This window comes from Nannospalax galili, unplaced genomic scaffold, assembly GCF_000622305.1.
Source record: "Nannospalax galili isolate Female #2095 unplaced genomic scaffold, S.galili_v1.0 scaffold983, whole genome shotgun sequence".
Classification (NCBI taxonomy): domain Eukaryota; kingdom Metazoa; phylum Chordata; class Mammalia; order Rodentia; family Spalacidae; genus Nannospalax; species Nannospalax galili.
Window position 1 is genome coordinate 252678 of NW_008350255.1, and position 18774 is coordinate 271451.

General features: G+C 46.7%; 1 protein-coding gene across 1 annotated transcript in view; it reads left to right on the plus strand.

The window, feature by feature from the left end:
- The window catches only part of Cyfip2 (cytoplasmic FMR1 interacting protein 2), a gene marked incomplete in the record, with an annotated part of 135344 nt that overhangs the window by 26172 nt on the left and 90398 nt on the right, over window positions 1-18774 (plus strand). Inside the window, 6 exon segments of the mRNA XM_017801740.2 lie at window positions 1925-2014; window positions 8235-8312; window positions 11112-11213; window positions 14931-15112; window positions 16907-17003; window positions 18345-18473. Coding sequence (XP_017657229.1) covers window positions 1925-2014; window positions 8235-8312; window positions 11112-11213; window positions 14931-15112; window positions 16907-17003; window positions 18345-18473 — 678 coding nt within the window.

An 18774-nucleotide genomic window follows, 5' to 3' on the forward strand; every position in this document is an offset into this window, starting at 1 on the left:
AATACTGAAGAGTACAATAAATAAAATTTTCCCTGTATCTATATACCATTCTCTGTGTACATACACATTTTTAAACCAAATACATACATATATACATAATATATATGGTAGATTTTTTTTCTTTTTACTACAAAGGAATTCATACTATATATGTTGTTCTATGACTTGCCTTTTTCTTTAAATTTATGGCGAAATACCTTTTTAACCAAATATGTGTGCCATAAATATATTTTTCCTTTTTACTAAAAAAAGAGCTTATGCTGTATATACTGATGTATGATTTACCTTTTGTTATAATTTATTGTGGAGCCTTGCATGGCAATGTACACCTGTAATCCCAGTATTTAGGAGGCTGAGGAAGGAGGATTGCTGGGCTATAGAGAGTTCCAGGCCAGCCTAGGCTGTAGTAGCCCTTTCTCAAAAATAACAACAACATTTTTTATGGCTATTTTTCTGTGACAGTGCTACAGTAATACCACTTTAAACCAGCTCATGGTACTTACAAATCCATTGTATAGAGAGAATAGCATCAATTTAGGATTTTGCTATTGATGAATAATTGAACTGTTTCCACGGTTTGGGTTTATTTTTTTGTTGTAAAAAAGCTTTGGGGACCTAGCTCACATAGCCACCTGTGCACTTCCAGGCAGTGATTTCTGAATGACTGGATCAGAGGTATGCACATCTTAACTTTTAATAACTGTTTGGGCTTGCATCTGTTTCTCTACTTTTTTATTGTAATAATTTTTTTCTCATAATGTTGAATATTTACTGGATACAATCTTCTGTGAAATTGTGCTGAACATAATACTAGGTGGACTAACCAAAAAGTTAGGAGACTAAATGATAAAGGACAGCCTTCCATTCTCAATGATTTTCAAACAAGAAGCAAAATTTTGAAAGAGAAAATGTAAACAGTCAGTTCTAAAACATATTAAAAATGTGTTGCAGCCAGGCATGGTGGTGCACACCTTTCATTCTCCAGCATTCAGGAGGCAGAGGCAGGTGGATCTTAGTGAGATCAAGACCAGCCTGGTCTGATACAGAGTTCCAGGCCATCTGGGGCTACAGGGACACCCGGTCTCAAAAGGAAAAAAAAAAAAAATGTGTTGCAGTGTTATAAATAAATTGATAGTGAAGTAAGTTATAGATATGAGGTGTAGGTCATATACCTGAAATACTTTGGCCTACTCTTTTTACAAAACAATGTTTTTATAAGATTTTGCTCAGGGCCGGAGAGATGGCTCAGTGGTTAAGAACACTGTTCTTGCAGAGGACCCGGGTTCGAATCCCAGCAGCACATGGCAGCTAACAACTGTTCGATACTCCAGTTCCAGGGGATCCGACAGCCTCTCCTGTCTTCCTCGGGCATTGCACGACACAGTTGCACTTACCTACATGCAGGCAATACATCTATACACATAAAATAAAAAGATTTTGCTAGTACAAATTATATTTATTGCAGTTAAAATGTTAAAGCCATGAAAACTATTAGCCAAAACAAAAAGACTGTAAACAACAACATTAAATCCAGTAGTAAATAATACATTTTCATCTAGAAATATAATTTTTTATGCTTGGGATTTTATTCATGACAAGAATATAAAACATTGTTTTCAGTGTGTTTATCACATGCATAAACATTAGTAAAGTTTATAGCCTTACTAACTGGACTAAAAAGGTTTCAATTAGGGATAAAACATTTACCTCTGAGGCTCAGCCGAGTGAACCTGGTCGCTGTTGGGATGCACATGCGAGCTCATCCTCAGCCAACTTGGGGAGGGAGGGGTAGGATGAGAGGCGATGGGCAGGTTTCCATAGAAAGCTTGTGGCGTTTATTGGCAGCTGTTCAGTCCCTGAACACCCAGCAGCTTGAATGTGTCTTCCAATAACCCAGTGCACCTCCCATTCTCTACCTCTACAGGCCAACTTTGACACAAACTTCGAGGACAGGAATGCATTTGTCACTGGCATTGCAAGGTACATCGAGCAGGCAACAGTCCACTCCAGCATGGTAAGTATTTGTGACCCACATGCAGACACACACTGTCCTGTAGCAGGAGTGACCCCCAGCAGCTTCCCACACCAGGGCCTGTGCTCAGCTACTCCAGAGGCTCTGCCTCAGTCAGCAGAGCCATGGAAGCCCATTCTAGAGCCCTGGCCCATCCCCTGCCCATGCCTTGGGGCAGCTCCAGCCTTACCCTTCCTCCTCACTGGAACCCCACTGCTCACTTCCCTGAGGCGGGGGCTTTTTAGATTCTCATGTCACTACATCCTGCTTTGTCTTATACCTTGTAGATTACTGTGTGTATGTGTATGGAATTTTGTCTTAGATAAAACAAAAGCTCCTCATTAAAAAAAGACAATGGCGTTGGGTTTGGAATAACAGTCATCAACTCGAGCTGGTGGCCTAATATTTTATTTTTAAAATTTTTTATTATTTTTATTTTGTATGTATGAGTGTATTGCTTGCATGCGTGTAAGTGCACTCATGTCATGCAGTACCCATGGAGGTGAGAAGAGCGCTTCGGGTTCCCCTGGAACTGGAGTTACAGACAGTTAACAGCTAAGAAGTGGGTGCTAGGAATTGAACCCGGGTCTTCTATAAGAGCAGCCAGTGCTCTTAAGCTCTGCGCCATCTCTCTAGCCCTCATTTTTATTATTTTCAATTATATGAATCTGTGTGTGGGTTGTACACATGAGTTCAGGTGCCTGAGGAGACCATAAGAAAGTGTTGGATTTCCTAGAGCTAGAATTACAGGCAGTTGTGAGCCACCGAAGTGGGTGCTGGGAACCGAACAGTCCTTGGCAAAAGCAGTACACGCTCTAACCATTGAGCCCTCCCTCCAGCGGAGCTAGAATTACAGGCAGTTGTGAGCCACCAAAGTGGGTGCTGGGAACCGAACTTCAGTCCTTGGCAAAAGCAGTACACGCTCTAACCATTGAGCCCTCCCTCCAGCCAACTCTTCTCTTTCTCAGGGTCCTACCCTGTGAGCAGAGCATCATCCGCTTTCCTCTTGGGCCTCTGCATTGATTTTATTCTGACTGAAATTCAAAGAATTCTAGATTTCTCATTCATAGGCCCCACATGTGCCTCTCTGGTTGATAATCACTGTGCCGGGTATATTCTATAACCTCTTGGCAAACCCTACTCCCTCATTAAACATTGTGTACCCATTGTGGGATGATTCAAGGATTAATGGGGGGCCAGGCTCGATTCTCAGTGAGTCAAGTGGGAAAGACACAAGCTGACCGTTTACTAAACACTTTGTGTGGATAATATTTCAAGTTCATTGTCCCATTTAATCCTCACACAAACCCTGTGAGGTAGTTGATTTACAGTCAGGGAACTTTGCAGCCTTTAAATTAAGGAATTGATTCAAGGCAGTCTCTCACAGAGCCACAGACTTGGAGTACTCAGAAAAGCGTAGCTTTACTTTTCCTTCTTTCTGCTTTTCTCTAAGCCTGCTTTCCCTGATGCTTTGGGCCAGACTCCTTTTTCTCCAGTGCTACCCTTCTCATATTGCTGCCTGTGGCCAGGTGACTGACCTCCATGCCAGCCTAATCCAAGTAACATGGCTTTTTCCTTGCTCTCCTTCATTCTCCTCCTCCGGGCAGCTACAGAGATTGACAGTTTACCTGCCCTGGGGTATTTTTCTTTTAAATTCTAATAAAATTGTCTTCACACTTAGTAATTTTTCCACAGGGTCTAACAGCTGGTTGGTGATAGATCTGATTTTGGGACTAGGCTACTCTTTGCGGACAAGTAAAAGCACATAAATATTCGATGTTGTACCCAAAGCTTAAACTTGTGTTTTTGAAGGGGCTTTGAGATGGCCAGAGAAAGTTTGGCAGTGGAAGTAGCCTTTGAGTCCAGCCTTGTAGGAGGTAATGATGGCTTGTGTGTGCTCTTTAACATGGATGTCTCCCTTGTGAAATCATCAGAGCCTCATTATAGCCCAGTGACTTGCAAAGGGAACATTATACCTATTTTAGAGATGGAAAAACTGAGGTCCTGAGAAGTTTTTAAGCAAGCCACTCATGATCCTACAACCAGTAAGTCCGCCCTGCTTCCCGGGCCTGACCTCTTTCTGTCTTGTGTAGGACTGTAAAATATAAATGAGATGGGGAAGGGGACAGCAGGTGATGATCGGTGTGGGCAAGGACACATTCTCAGGGACTGTCCAAATTTGGGCTGTAGGGTGGATGTAAGGAAGCTGTCTGTGGTATTTGTGAAGAAGTAGATAAGGGTCTGTACATGGACGTTGTGTCCGTTGGCTAGGCCCCCATAGCAGAGTACCACGAGCAGGTGGCTTAAACGGCAGCTGCTTCCTTCCCACAGCTCTGGAGGGTGGAGTCCTGGACCAGCAGGCTTGGCCTCTCCTACTGCCTCCCCTTAGCTGGCCTGGCTCTTTCCTCATAAACTCTCCTCTGTGTTTTTGCAGTGTCGCCTGTGCAACCAAGTCCGCCCTTTATAAGGACAACAATCAGCTTGGGTTACGGCCTGACCTTATGACATTCTTTGAGCCTCATCATTTTTTGAAAGGCTCCACCTGGGACTAGAGTCACTTTCTCAGGTCCTGGGTTTAGGGCTTCAAATATGAATAGTGTATGGGTGTGTGGGGACGGCGAAGGGCACAGCTGAGCCTGTAGCCAAGCTTTAATTCATTTAATCAAACTAAAAAGCGGCTAGGGATGTAGCTCAGTTGGTACCATGCTTCCCTAACATGCACAAAGCTCAGGGTTGATCCTCAGCATCGCATAAACTGGACATAGTAGTGAATGCCTGCAATCCCAGTCCTCAGGAAGTAGAGGCAGAGGATCAGAAGTTCAAGGTCATTCTCCTTACAGCTACATAGGGAGTTGGTGGCCAGCCTCGACTACAGCCCGTCACCAACCAGCCAATAAGCAAACAAATAAATAAGCAAATAAGTACATAAATACAAAGCAGTAGAGGGGGTGGGGGATGGGGGGAGCTCTTCCTAAGCCATGCATTTTACTTGTTGGTTAAGTGCGGAAGGGGTTAGAAGAAGCAAATACATTACATTGGTGGAGATCCTGAGTATGATTGTTGCTGGAGACGGTGAAGGCTGTTTGAGCATGGCGGCCTTGTTAGATGACATTGATGAGGGACACTGCAGGTTAACTCCACCTGACAGTAAGGAGCCTCTGGAGTTGGGGGAACCGGAACCACACTGACTGATGTCTTGGTTACACCATGTCAGTGGCATGGATAGGCAAGTGCACAGGAGAGGCCGGCTCTGTGCATGACGTATTTGCTTTCTAATGTTGCTGTGGAAAATTACCATAAACTTATGGGCTTATTGTTTTTGCTGACAAGTACTTTGGGTCAGAAGCCCAATATGGATCTTCCTGAGTTAAATCAAGTTATCAGCAGAGCTACATTCCTTTCTGGAAGCTCTAGGGGAGACTGCTGACTCATCCTAGGGGAAAATCTTCTAGAAACTGCCCACATTCCTTGACTTATTTTTTTTTTTTTCAGTAAGGAAACTATGACATTGCCAAGTTAAAAGATAGACCCCAGAGTTGAGGCTGTGGCTCAGGAGGTAGAGTGTTTGCCTAGTATTCACAAAGCACTGGGTTTGATCCTTATCGCCACATAAGCTGGGTATGGTGGTGCATGCCTGTAATCCTAGTACTTGAGAGGTAGAGACAAGAGGATCAGAAGTTCAAGGTCATCCTCAGCTACATAGCAAATTTGAGGCCAGCTTGGGACACAGATCTCTAAAAATTAATTAATTAATTAAAAAAATAAGATGGACTTAAGAAGAACCAAGAACTCAGTGCTCCCTAGGCCCACCCAGGGCTCTTACCACGACATCACACCATCCTAACCTCTGTATTCCAGGCTTATTATGCAACAACTCTGGCTGAACTGTCCTCAGGGAAGGGTGTGCATCGCTGTTCACCTTCAAGCTCTCAGCTCACACACACAGCCTGGGACCCTGGAACACTACATCATATATTAACTGAATAAGTTGAAATTACACCTGCTGTGGGCAGTTTGGGGCCAAAAATAGACATGTGCTCTTTATATTTTTGTTGGTTCCCCTTTTTGACATGTGTTCCAAGGCAAACAATGATAGCAGGTTACCCACAGTTGGTCTTGATTCTTTCTGATCTCAGGGACAGACAGCATGTTACTGAGTTAGGCTCTAAATTAAGAAGAAACTGGGCCTTTAATCCAGAGGCAGGTAGATTTCTGTGAGTTCCAGGCCAGCCTGGTCTACATAGTGAGTTCCAGGCCAGCTGGGGCTACAGGGAGACCTTGTCTCAAAAAGACAGGGAAAAAAAAAAAAAAAAAAGGAATTGTGACTGTGACCTATTAGTGGCATTTTCAGTTGAGTGAACTATACTAAGAGATAAACTCCAAATTAAATCTGATCCTATCCTAACACTGCATGGTGAAGTGGATATAATGTATAGATTTAAAGTTAAATTAGTTAAAGTTCATTTTGTTTAGATATAAACATTTACAAAAATAGGAGACATAGTATTATTCTTTTTCCTTGTATTTTTGAAGTTTGCTTTCCATGACTTAAAGCCATTTAAAATATAAAAGTCATTATTGGGACTGGAGAGATGGCTCAGCAGTTAAGAACACTGGCTGTACTTGTAGAAGACCTGGGTTCAAATCCTAACACCCACATGGCAACTAACAACTGTCCGTAACTCCAGTTCCAGGGGATCTGACAGCCTCTTCTGTTCTCCGCCGGGCATTGCACCACATGGGTGCACTCACCTATGTGTAGGCAATACATGTATACACATAAAGTAAAAATAATAAATAAAATATTTTTATAAAATAAAATAAGTCATTATTTTTTAACTCATTCACAGTGTTTTATAAATATCTAATTCCCATTATCCTTTAAATATACTCAAACCTATTAGCAGTCATGTCTAGTTCCCCTCTGTCTGTGTTGTCTGGAAATCACTGATGCACTGTATGCCTTTATGGCTGTGCCTCCTGTGGACATTTCATCTAAGGAATCATATAACACGTGGCCTTTTGTGCCTGGCTTCTTCGGCTTAGTGTAATGTTTCCAAAGTTCACATTATAGCATGTGTCAGTACAGTCTTACTTCATAGAGCTGCAGCATTCCATAGTGTAGGGGCATTCTTTGGTTTTTTTCCACTCCAGTCTACTATGAAGAACATGCCATGACATGTTACACATAGATCTGGAATCCATGTAAGTTCCATGTGGACATGTTTTTGGGTTTCTTGGGTATGTATTTCCAGGAGTCAGTGCTGGTCACATGGTAACCGTGGCTAACATTTTGTGGCACTGCCAGACTCTTCTGCCAACACCCATGATAGATCTTCCCATGTTAGAGTGAGTCCATTCATTCTCCCAGAATTCTGTGCAATGACCAGCCTCATAGTCACTCAGCATTTGACTAAATGGATCATATGAAAATGATTTATTGTAAACAGAAGAGTTAATAAGTGATGAAGCCGGATTTTCATCCAGACATTTGGACCTTGTTTGGGGCTCTGCAGTGCCCTTGCTCCGGGGTTTGACTCATCCTGTGACTTTCAAGTTTATTTTCATGCTGGCGTTTGTTTTACCATCTGCTCTAATTACTTCTAAAACTCTGTTTTAATCAGTTTCCTGCTTATCAAATACAGATTCATAATGAAGTGTGAAAGTTGTGGCACTATATCATATTTTCATGATATATAAAGTAATATCAAATACCGCTGCCCCGTAGAGAGCTCCCTAGTCCTAGCTTGGAGCATCTCCCACATATTGTTCCAATGCACAATAATGTTTGTCCATATCATCGCTGATCGTCTTGGTTTTTAGCCTCTGCTGTACCTGTGATTGTGCTATTTGCTTACTGACTTGCTGGCTCTAGATCTGGGACACTTGTTGCTACGGGAACATATAAATCTGTCTCCTCCTTCTTCCTCAATGGCCATCTCTTTGTTGGTAACTTGTCCAGGTTGTAGAGCCCTGGGGCGTCTGATGAGGATGGTTTAGATTGGTTCTTCGCAGACCCAGGGCACATGTGAGTTACCTGGGGACTTTGCTGGAATGCAGATTCTTGCTCCATAGACTCAGAGACAGTCTGAGTCTGCTTTGTTAATGAGCATCCGGGTATTGCTGCTGTCGCCAGCCTCAGACCACATGGTGGGTAGTGAGCTTTAAGAAGCCTGGCCACACTGGTGCCATTTCTCGTGCTGAGGCTGTTTTGCTGTTTCAGAATGAAATGCTGGAGGAGGGACACGAGTACGCAGTCATGCTGTACACCTGGCGCAGCTGTTCCCGGGCCATTCCCCAGGTGAGATCGTCCTTGCTGTGCCTCTCTTGCCCTCCAGGGAGGTGTCACTGCCCCCAAGCCAACTCCCTGAGCCAGAGGGCTGTGTTCTGCGGGTGGCAGGGGGGTAAATCTGGGCCTCTTACCTAAAGGGCATGAAAAGATTGGTGACCAGAACCCAGCCCAGGGACTTAAAAACAGTTTGCCCAGCACACAATATTCAGAGTATTTTATTTCAAAAGCAGTGTTTGCTGCCTGCCACCCAACCATTGCAGAAGGACATAAAAATAATAAACATGATCTCTCCTCATACACACCAAACCCACCTCCTCCTCCACAGGATAATTACTGAGCGCTCTGCAGTGGATTTGCCTGTGTCTTTTTCCTGAAGTGAATATTATTTTACAAATCAAAATCATTATCATAAAACCCTATTATGTCTTTTTTTACACTGTTCTGGACTTGCTTTTTTTAATATTTTATTTTTATTATTTTATGTGTATGAGTGTATTGCCTGCATGTATGTGAGTGCACCCGTGTTGTGCAATGCCACAGAAAAGGGCTTCAGATTCCCCTGGAACTGGAGTTAAGGACAGTCTATAGCCACCATGTGGGTGCTGGGAATCGAACCCGGGTCCTCTGCAAGAGCAGTCAGTGCTCTTAACTGCTGAGCCATCTCTCCAGCCCCTGGACTTGCTTTTTATACTTCTTTATTACCAGCTTTTTCATGTTTAAAATGCAAGGGAGGTTTATGGGTTTTGGGTTTTTTTTTTTTTTTTTTTTTGGCCCTTTTGAGATGGGGTCTCCCTCCTATAGCCCCAGCTGGCCTGGAACTCACTATGTAGACCAGGCTGCCTCAAACTCACAGAGATCCACCTGCCTCTGCCTCCTGAGTGCTGGGATTAAAGGCGTGGACCACCACACCCAGCTTCACAGATATTTTTATTGTTACTGACTTTTTCATATAATTATTGGTTTCCCTCGTAAAAAAAAAAAATCAACAAACCATGTTGTAAATTAAGCAGAAAGTATTCCTCTCTTCTCCCCCTGATCATCATGTTTAGTGATGGCTGTTTTAGCAGTGTCCTAGTTTGTCTCTTCTTTGCTGTGACAAACTACTCTGACCAACTTGAGGAGGAAAGGGTTCATTCAGCCCACATCTCCCAGGTCACAGTTCATCAGGGAGCCCAAGGTAGGAAGGAACTCAGGGCAAAAACCTGGAGGCAGGAGCCAGAGCACAGGCCATGGAGGACTACCACCCACTGACTTGCTCTCTTGGCCCCTGCTCAGCCTGCTTTCTTATGCAACACAGGCCCACCTGTCCAGGGATGGAACCACCCACAGTGGGCTGGGCCCTCCCACATCACTCACCAATCAAGAAGATGCCCCATGGACATGGCCACAGGTCAGTCCAATGAAGGCAATTCCCCAGTTGAGGCTCCCTCAACCCAGGTGCGTCAGGTTGACACTAAAGCTGTCCAGCACAGGCAGTTTCTTTGTACTCTTTATGTTGCCTAAACCTGTATTATATATGAACACATAACAGAATTTCATTTTTCTTAAACTTTTTCTTACATTTATTTACCTAGTCTCTGTATTTACCTGGTGTGTGTGTGTGGAGGTCAGAGGACAACATGCAGAAATTGGTTCTCTCAGTCCACTATGGGGGTCCTAGAGATCAAACTCAGGTTGTCAGGCTTGGTGCCAAGTACCTTCACTTGCTGAGCCATCTCACTGACCCCAGAATTCCGCCCCCCCCCAAGAGAGAGAAAGTGGGAGGGAGGGAGGGAGGGAGGGAGAGATTGAGATTAAACTTGAGGAGTAGCTGCTGAGCATGCCTATGGTCTTAGGGTCCATGGCCTGGATTCTATCCCCAGAGTACCAAAAACAAATGAAAAATAAAACAGGATTCCAATTACGTTTCCTGTTGTGTTTTGTCTGTCAGCTCTGGTGGCCATCTTTTCATGGTAACTCCACACATCCACCTTCTTCCTTCTAATAGTTTGGAACTATGTTTTATGATTGTATAATTTTATCCATTTCATTTCCCACTGATTGCTATGTTAGCATTGATAATTTCTAGACAGCCATAGAGATTGTTCTTATCTAAGGCATGTAATCCAATACCTGGGAGGTGGAGGCACTAAGATCTTGAGTTTGAGACTAGCCTGGGCTATATAACAAGATGCTATCTCAAGAAAAAGAACGGAAGGAAGGAGGGAGGGAGGGAGGAAGGAAGGGAAGAAGGAAGGAAGGAGGGAGGGAGGGAAGGAGAGAGGGAGAGAGGGAGGGAAGAAGGGAGGGAGAGAAGGAGGAAAGAAAGGCTGGGCCTTTGCTCACTCCTCCCCACCGCCAGCCTGTTGGCATGTTTGGTGTGTGTGTTCTAAGAACATCTGCTACATAATTCTGAGGCTGCATGCTAGCTAAAACCTACCAGGCAGAGGAAATGGGCCTTTGAATGGCATAACCTAGGATAGCCAGTTAGGCCTGAATGTGTCTGGGAAGCTTTGTTCCAGGTATTACTAGAACAAGGGCAAACAGACCATTTCATTCACTCAGGTGTGGAGAAAAGTAGGGGCTCTTGCAGATCTCCATAAACACACATACAGCCCATGGTAAGGGCACAGAACAGTGGGAAAGGGAGGGCAGGTGGACTGGCATCTGACTCTTTAGCTGGAGCACTGCTGTCCCCTGCCACCTCCATCAGTCAGGGCTCCAACAGCCGCTTTCACCAGGGTGACCGTGAGATACTATGAGGTACCGTGCATGAGCTGTGTAGCAGCTGGGGAATCTGGACTCTGAACCCACCTCTCCCACCCACAGGTGAAATGCAATGAGCAGCCCAATCGGGTAGAGATCTATGAGAAGACGGTGGAGGTGCTGGAGCCAGAGGTCACCAAGCTCATGAAGTTCATGTACTTTCAGGTGAGCAGAGTATGTGTGGGATCCACAGCAGGAGTCTTGCAAAGACCCCCACTCTTCTACATGCTGGGGTCTGGATGTTGGTACCATGCTATTCATTCATCTTACAAATATTTTTTTGAGATCCTCCCACACTCCCCTGGGTGAGACAGGCAAACAGATGTCCTCACCTCCACAGAAGATGCATCCTAGTGAATAGGCATGTACTTGGAGACAGAGAGAGGCTAGCCACAAAGAAATACAGAATAGTTTTCAGGACATGGTAAGACCTGTGAGTGAAATAAAATTAACAGCATTTGTGGATTGCAGAGTCTCTGCAGATAGGTACCACTGTAGGGACAGTAGCATGGAGCTATGACCTGGGTCATGAGAGGGACAGGCATGTGATGGTCATGAGAAGGGCTTCAGGAAGAAGGTTCCATGACGCTCCAAGGCTTGGAGGAGTCAATGTGCTCAGAAAATAGAAGAAAGTGAGAGGAGGCAGCTGCGGGACAGTGAAAATGAGAATGTGTTCGAGGGGAGGGTGGAAAGGGGATAGGGACCCAGCATCAGGGCACTGTGGTCCATGACGTTTGTGTTTGATGATGTGAGCTGACTCGAGGCTTTAGGACAACATCTGGCTTCTAAGTGAGAAATTAATGGCAGGTGGGGGCAGGAAGAGGGTGGGAGGGGGGACCAAGGGAAGGGGCATAAGAAGACAGCAGCAGTGGGAAGCCAGTCAGAAGCTCTAGAAGAGCCATTATTTAGAGGAGGGAGGGTGGGGAGAGGGCCAAGGGCTTCCACAGATGACGGGGACGATGCATAGGTAGGAGACTGAGGACAGGAAGCACAAGGTCAGCAGGTCAATTGTGAAGGCCTAGAGGGTGGCAGGGTGAGTACTGAAGACCCATCTATATCCCACAGCGGGTGACACACCGTGCACAAGCCACTGCCTCCATGTGTTCCATTGTGGGGCTGAGCTTCATGTACAGACTCTCAGCACTAGCCAGGATCTGCCCGGCACCTGGCACCCAGCACACAGAACCCAGCACAACAGCGGTGCCTGGAGGCAGGAACAAGGACTGCACTGGGGAGGGAGGTGCCACTACAACCACATGCATGGCCCGGGGAAGGTGCAATGTCAGTTCCAACCCCAGCCCTGCTGCTTTCTAGCTGAGTGTCTGCATCTCTCCACCTCCCTGGCACTTGGGGAATGCAGCCTGCCTCTCAGGGTCAAGGAGGTCTAGCTGTAATCCCTGAGACGCAGTCACAATGCTTCGTCACCATTAGTATCATGAATGACCTAGCTTCCTGGAGCCTAACATCAAAGGAAGCAGGTCTGAGAGAGAAGAGCCATCAGAAATAGCGTGAAGTAAAGGGCCTCCTGACAAGAAGCACATATGGAAGGAAGGATCTGGAATGGGTCACAGCACTGTAGCCATTAACCACGTGTGGCCGTTAATAGTAATAAGTTAGACATGAGACTCCTCAGCCACACAAGGCTCATTTCCAGTGCTCGGCAGCCACCATAACCATCTGTTTTAGTGACTTTTCTCATTGCTGTGGTCAGTCACCTAATGAAGCAACTTAAGGAAGGATGGGGTTTTGGCCCACAGTTCAAAGGCGCCGTCCATCATGGCAGGAAAGGCATGGTGATAGGGAAGGAGGCAGCTGGTCAGATCGTGCCACAGTCAGGGAGCAGGGAGGGATGATACTGCTGCTCAGCTCACTTCCTCCCTTTTGTTCATTCTGAGACCCAAGGCCACAGGGTCATGTCGTTCACATTCAGGGGGAATCTTAGATGCTCAGTTAAACCTTAGTGGAAACACCCTCATAGACATAGCCGCAGGCATGTATCCATGGTGATTCGCAATCCCATCAAATTAACAGTCAAACTTAACCGTCCACCATCATGGTGGACGTTGCCAATGGTGAATTGTTCCATTGTTGCAGAATCTAACAGGTCTTAGACTCTGGCCTGGTCTGGTCTTTGAGGAGGAGGAACAACTGGCGGCGGACACCATAGGCCCTTGGAATTGGAGCCTCTCTCCCCTTCCCTCATCACCTCCCTCCCTGCCTGCATTTCTTTCCCTCCTCCTCTTGCTCACTGCCCTTCCCCCACTTCCTCCTTTTCTGTGTCTTTAGACTATCTTCTATTTTTTTCCCTGGTAACAGATTTTTTTTGAGACATAACGTACAGTTACAGAATTCACCCACGTAGAGTGAACATTTCAGCACTCTTCAGTATCTTCACAGAGTTGTGCATCCATCACTGCATTCAGTTCTAGAATAGCTTGACTCCATGAAAGAAATCTCTTGAGCCATCACCCCTTCATACCCCAATACTGCCTCCCTCAGCCCTGGGCAACTATGAATCCACTTTATATCTCTGTAGGCATGCCTGTTCTGGGTATCTTCCTATAAATGAAATGCCATGTGTGGCCTTTCTTGTCTGGCTCCTGGCAGTTAGTGGGGTGTTTTCAAGGGTCACCCAGATTGTAGCAGATGGCCAAATTTCACTGTTTTTATGACTGAACACCATTCCATTTCATGCACCACATTTCATGTGCCCATTCACCAGGTGATGGATGTGGGCTGCTCTCTCGGGGGATGTTAAGAACAGAAATTGAGCACATGTGTAAGAGCTTCTGTATCGCCAGAGGTTTTCCTGTCTCCTTTGGGTAGATTCCTGGGAGAGAAACTACTGGGTCATTTAGAGACTCCACTTTGGCTGTGAAAGCCCAACTGTTCTCCAGTTTTCCTTTCCCTTACATTCTAATCTCACTTCAGCAACCACCGTATGGTCCAGCCACATCCCCCTGCTTCACAGCCTCCCAGCTCTTCCCAGTTCCCTCAGGGGCAACACACAAGCCCTCCCAAATGCCTGTAAGAGCCGGTGGTCCCTCCAATGCTGGCTTCACTCCTTCCCTACACTCATTCCAGCTCAACCCCACCTCATCCTTCCTTCTGCCCCTCAGACATGCCCCAGGGCCTTTACACTAGTTGCTTATGCTCCCCTCGCTTTCCCCATCTGTCTCCTTTTCCTTGTTCAGATTGTTTTGAGTCTGGCCCTTTAGACAACCAAGAATGACATGTCAGCAGTGGGATTCGAACCCACATCTCCACATGGAGACCAGAGACCCCAAACACAGGAAGCAGAAGCTTGAATCAGATTCATACCGTTTTCCTAAAAGTCGCTGCTTAGTGATGTCACTCTTTCCTCCTCAGTGGATAGTTTGTTTGCACCTTCTCGCCCTCTATCCCTCTACCACAAAGGATTTGATTTTCGTCTTCTCTCCTTGGAATTCAAGACCCTTAGAGCAGTTTTTTATTCTTGATTTGATCTCTGCTTGCCCCCAGTGCCTAGGAAGGTGCGTGGTATACAGTAGATGCTCAATAATTAGTTGCTTGATGAATGAACCTCTTTCTCTCCCTCTTTCTCTTAGTCTGTTGCCTTATTTTCTAATGCCCAACCCTGGGTGCTGGGGACACAATGCCACTTAGCAAATGTATTTTGGATGAACTCATTGGATAGACTCACTTGGCGTAGGTCCTAGCACTGCTGTCAAAATCAGCTTTGGAACTAAGAGACACCTCTAAGAAAGACTGCCTGACATGGCAGATATGTCCTGTTGCTCTGCTCTGGTGAGAGCTTCAGGGGAGCCTTGGCCTGTTCCTGCTCAAGTGTCCTGAGGCCCCCACCAGGCTGCCCCACCTTCATCACCGTCCTTCTGCCTCCAGCGCAAGGCCATTGAGCGCTTCTGCAGTGAGGTGAAGCGACTGTGCCATGCCGAGCGCAGGAAGGACTTTGTTTCCGAGGCTTACCTGCTGACTCTGGGCAAGTTCATCAACATGTTCGCAGTCCTGGACGAGCTGAAGAATATGAAGTGCAGCGTCAAGAACGACCACTCTGCCTATAAGAGGTCAGGCACCTTCCCCGCTCCCTCCCTTCTCACGGGCTCCCTTCTGGGTTCCAGAGCAGCCCTTCCCCAGATACAGCAGGGCCACCCACCATGTCTGGTGGTTTGAGGAAGACAGTAGAGAGCCGGGGCTTTGGATAACTTGATCTTGGCCAGACTTGATGCCTCAGGATGGAATCAGGTCCTTGCTTCTCCCACCTGGGGAGCAGCAGTGATTTCTTCTGCCTGCCTTGTGGGACCAGTAAGGTAATTGTAAGACAGTTAGTTACCTTGTCACTGCCTGTGAGAGACAGAAAGCCATTACATATGTCACAGAACCACAAAGCCAGGCATATGTGCCCCCAGTTATCCGAGAAGCAGTGTTCACCTGGGTCTTCCCACCTCCCCACTGGAACTGCTTCTCCCTGGGCTTCTTTCTCACCTGGGCCCCTGCAGCAGCTTCCTACCAGCCCAGGGCACACCCCAGCTTTTCAGAAGAGTGCCCCTCCTTCCACATACACTTGACAAGTCCCAGGCAGGATTGCCATCCATCTAGCTTGGGTCACATGCTAATCCCTCACTCAGTCACAGAATGGGGTGGGGTGATCTCAGCGGACGGTACTCACCCTGGGAATTGGGAGTCTATATTAACATTGAAGAACAGACTGGGACTGGGAGAGATCATCAGTCTTCAGAAGTCAGGATATAGCCACCCAGGTTGGGGAGCACAGTGCAAAGTGACAGCCTCTGGGAGTTGCCTAAGACTCAGATGAGCACCACAGTGTCTGTATGTCTCCTGGGACTTCACGGTAATTAGAAAAAGTAGACTGTCACAATTTTACCCTTCTCGGTCAGATGTGAAACCTGGGGATGCCCAGTAGCCAGAGCCCATTTCAAGGCCCACTCAGAACTGACCACTTCCTGAAGCTGGCACAGACAGCCACCATGCAGCACCCTTCTCTAAGGATTTCCCAGTTACAGGCCACAGCTGACATCTGTGTCCCTAGCCAGGCAGGCTCACTGTCCCTGTTCTCACAGGTCATCGTGACTCGAGCTATGCCTTGCTGGGTTAGGCTGGGACATTCTGTGAAGGCCAGCTTGTGTTCTCTGTGTGCTTCCTCCTTCTGTCTGTCAACCTGTTAGGTTAAAGACACCTGTGTTTCCATGCAGCGCTGAGCTTGAGAGTGCTGAAGTGAAGCCAGGCCTGCTACCCAGCCTAGGAGGCTGCAGCAGAAAGATCATCTGCTGAAGCTGGTGGCACAGGCCTGTCGTGCCTCCGGCTTTGGGAGTCTAAGGCAGGAATGCGGTCAGTCCAAGCTCGCCTGGGCTAGAGTTTGAGGCCAGTCTGAAAAACTTGGTAAAACCTTGTCTCAAAAGTGAAAAATAATAATACTGAAAAAGGACTTGACCACTGAGCTTGCTTAGTGTGCACAGTACCCTAGGTTTAATCCCCAGCACTACAAACAAGAATAGAGAACATTGAGGTTTTTCCTATAATGAACAGAACACAATAAAAATACAGCTTCCGGCCTGTGATGTTCCCCAGTGCTCACTGTGCTTCCCGGAGGTCATGGGCAGGCTCAGGGATGCTCCACCCAATCCCTGTATCACTTGCTCCTTCCTGGTTCCCATGAAATGTTTGGTGCTTTCAGCCCCCCTCACAATGGTCCACACAGCCTCAGATCCTCCAAACACTCTCCTTTGACCTCAGAGTCACCTGTGATGTTCAGGGCTCCACAGCATTGGGATGATGTCACTGTGGGCTGAGTGGCAGCAGACACCTGTGTAGCCTGCTATCAATTCCCTTCTGCATTTCAGAGCAGCCCAGTTCCTGAGGAAGATGGCAGACCCCCAGTCCATTCAGGAATCTCAGAACCTGTCCATGTTTCTGGCTAACCACAACAGGATCACCCAGGTGCGATTATACTCTCTCTCTTGGTTCTGCTTGGCAATCCAGGGAAGTGAGGCCGGGACCTGAGGCCAGGAGATCCATGAGGCCAGGAGATCCATAAGGCTGAGTTCAGTCCACACTTGGTCTTCACTGTCTTTCATGAAAGTGAACTAAAGAGGCCTGTGGCCTCTCCAGGTTTGGTCCTCTGGAAGTTTCCCAGCCAATGCTGTAGCCCAGCATCAGCCTAGAGGTTAATAACAGGCCTACCATGGGCCAACTGTCATACCTTGGGCAAAGTCTAAGGCTCAGTTTACTCATGTATAAAATGGGTTTATTATTTAAAGAGTATTATAAGAATATATCTCATGGGCCGGGCATGGAGGTACATGCCTTTAATCCCAGCACTTGGGAGGCAGACACAGGTGAGGTCAGCCTGGTATACACAGGGAGTTCCAAGCCAGCTGGGGCTACCTTTAAAAAAAAAGGAATATATCTCATAGGACTAAATGAATGAGGTATGTATAAAAAGCCCTTGGCATGCAGAAGCTCACTAAGGGCCTGGAGAGGCACAGCTGTGCCCACTTCCACTGCTTTGCCAGGTGCATCTGTGGTGCTGTTTTGCTCCCATTCTGCCTATTATAATTTGAACCATCTCACTGTTGATTAAACAAGTACCAGTGGGAGTGTCCAGGGACCCAGGCCCATACAGAGCTGGGCCCTGCCTCTTCCAAGGGTTCTCGGGCTCATATCCCCATCTTGAAGGTCTGGAGGTAGCAGGGCCTTTTTGGTCACTGCAGAAGGCTGCTTAGCCTCTGAGGCCCCTAGAGTCACAGCCCCTGCTGTCTGTCCACTGGGTATCCTTCAGGAGCCCAGCCTATCTTTTTGGAGAGAAAGAGCTGCAGTGAGGTCCTCAGACCTTCCTCCCCAGGAGATGTTTCTGAACGGCTAGATCCTGCTAGGAAGGAGACAGCAGCCAGCACTTTCCCTGGGTTGGTCTTCCTCGTGCCTTTGCCTAAAGAAACCTTGTTGAGAAGTTTATACCCTTAAAACTAAACTGAAATTACTGCAGGTCAATTGCAGTAAAGCTGCCTTTCTGCCCAGCTTAAGAGTCCACTTTCTACTAGGGTCACATGGAAGGCTCAGGGAGATGAGCTCTCTGCCCTGGGAGGTGAGCAAAAACTTCATCAACCAGCCACTGTCTGGCATTAGGGGGGAGTCAGGTGGTTAAGTGCCTGCTGCAAGCAGGCTTCCTCTTCCTGTGACTTCAGTGAGGGCCAGTGTCCAGTCGCCTGCCCAGCTCCCGGTCTTCTGGGCGGTACAGAGGATGCATGCTTTACCTAACCAGCAAGTGGTGCTGCTGTTTAGTGTCTACACCAGCAACTGGAAGTGATCCCAGGCTATGAGGAGCTGCTGGCAGACATCGTCAACATCTGCGTGGATTACTATGAGAACAAGATGTACTTGACCCCCAGTGAGAAACACATGCTCCTCAAGGTAAAACACCCCACCTCGTACTGCTGGCCAGGCTTGCCTCCTGCCTCCTTACTTAAAATTGTGTATGTGACTGTGTGTACACACGTGTATGCATGTGTGTATGCACACCTGTGTGCACACATGTGTTTGCAGACCAAAGGTGTCACTCTTCAGGAGCCATCCATCTTATTTTCTAAGGATTTATTTTTATTATTTTTAATTGTGTGTGTGTCTGTCTGTATGTATGTATGTATGTATGTATGTATGTATGTACATATGTACATGTGAGTGCAGGTGCCCTTGGAGGCAAGAGGCGTGAGAT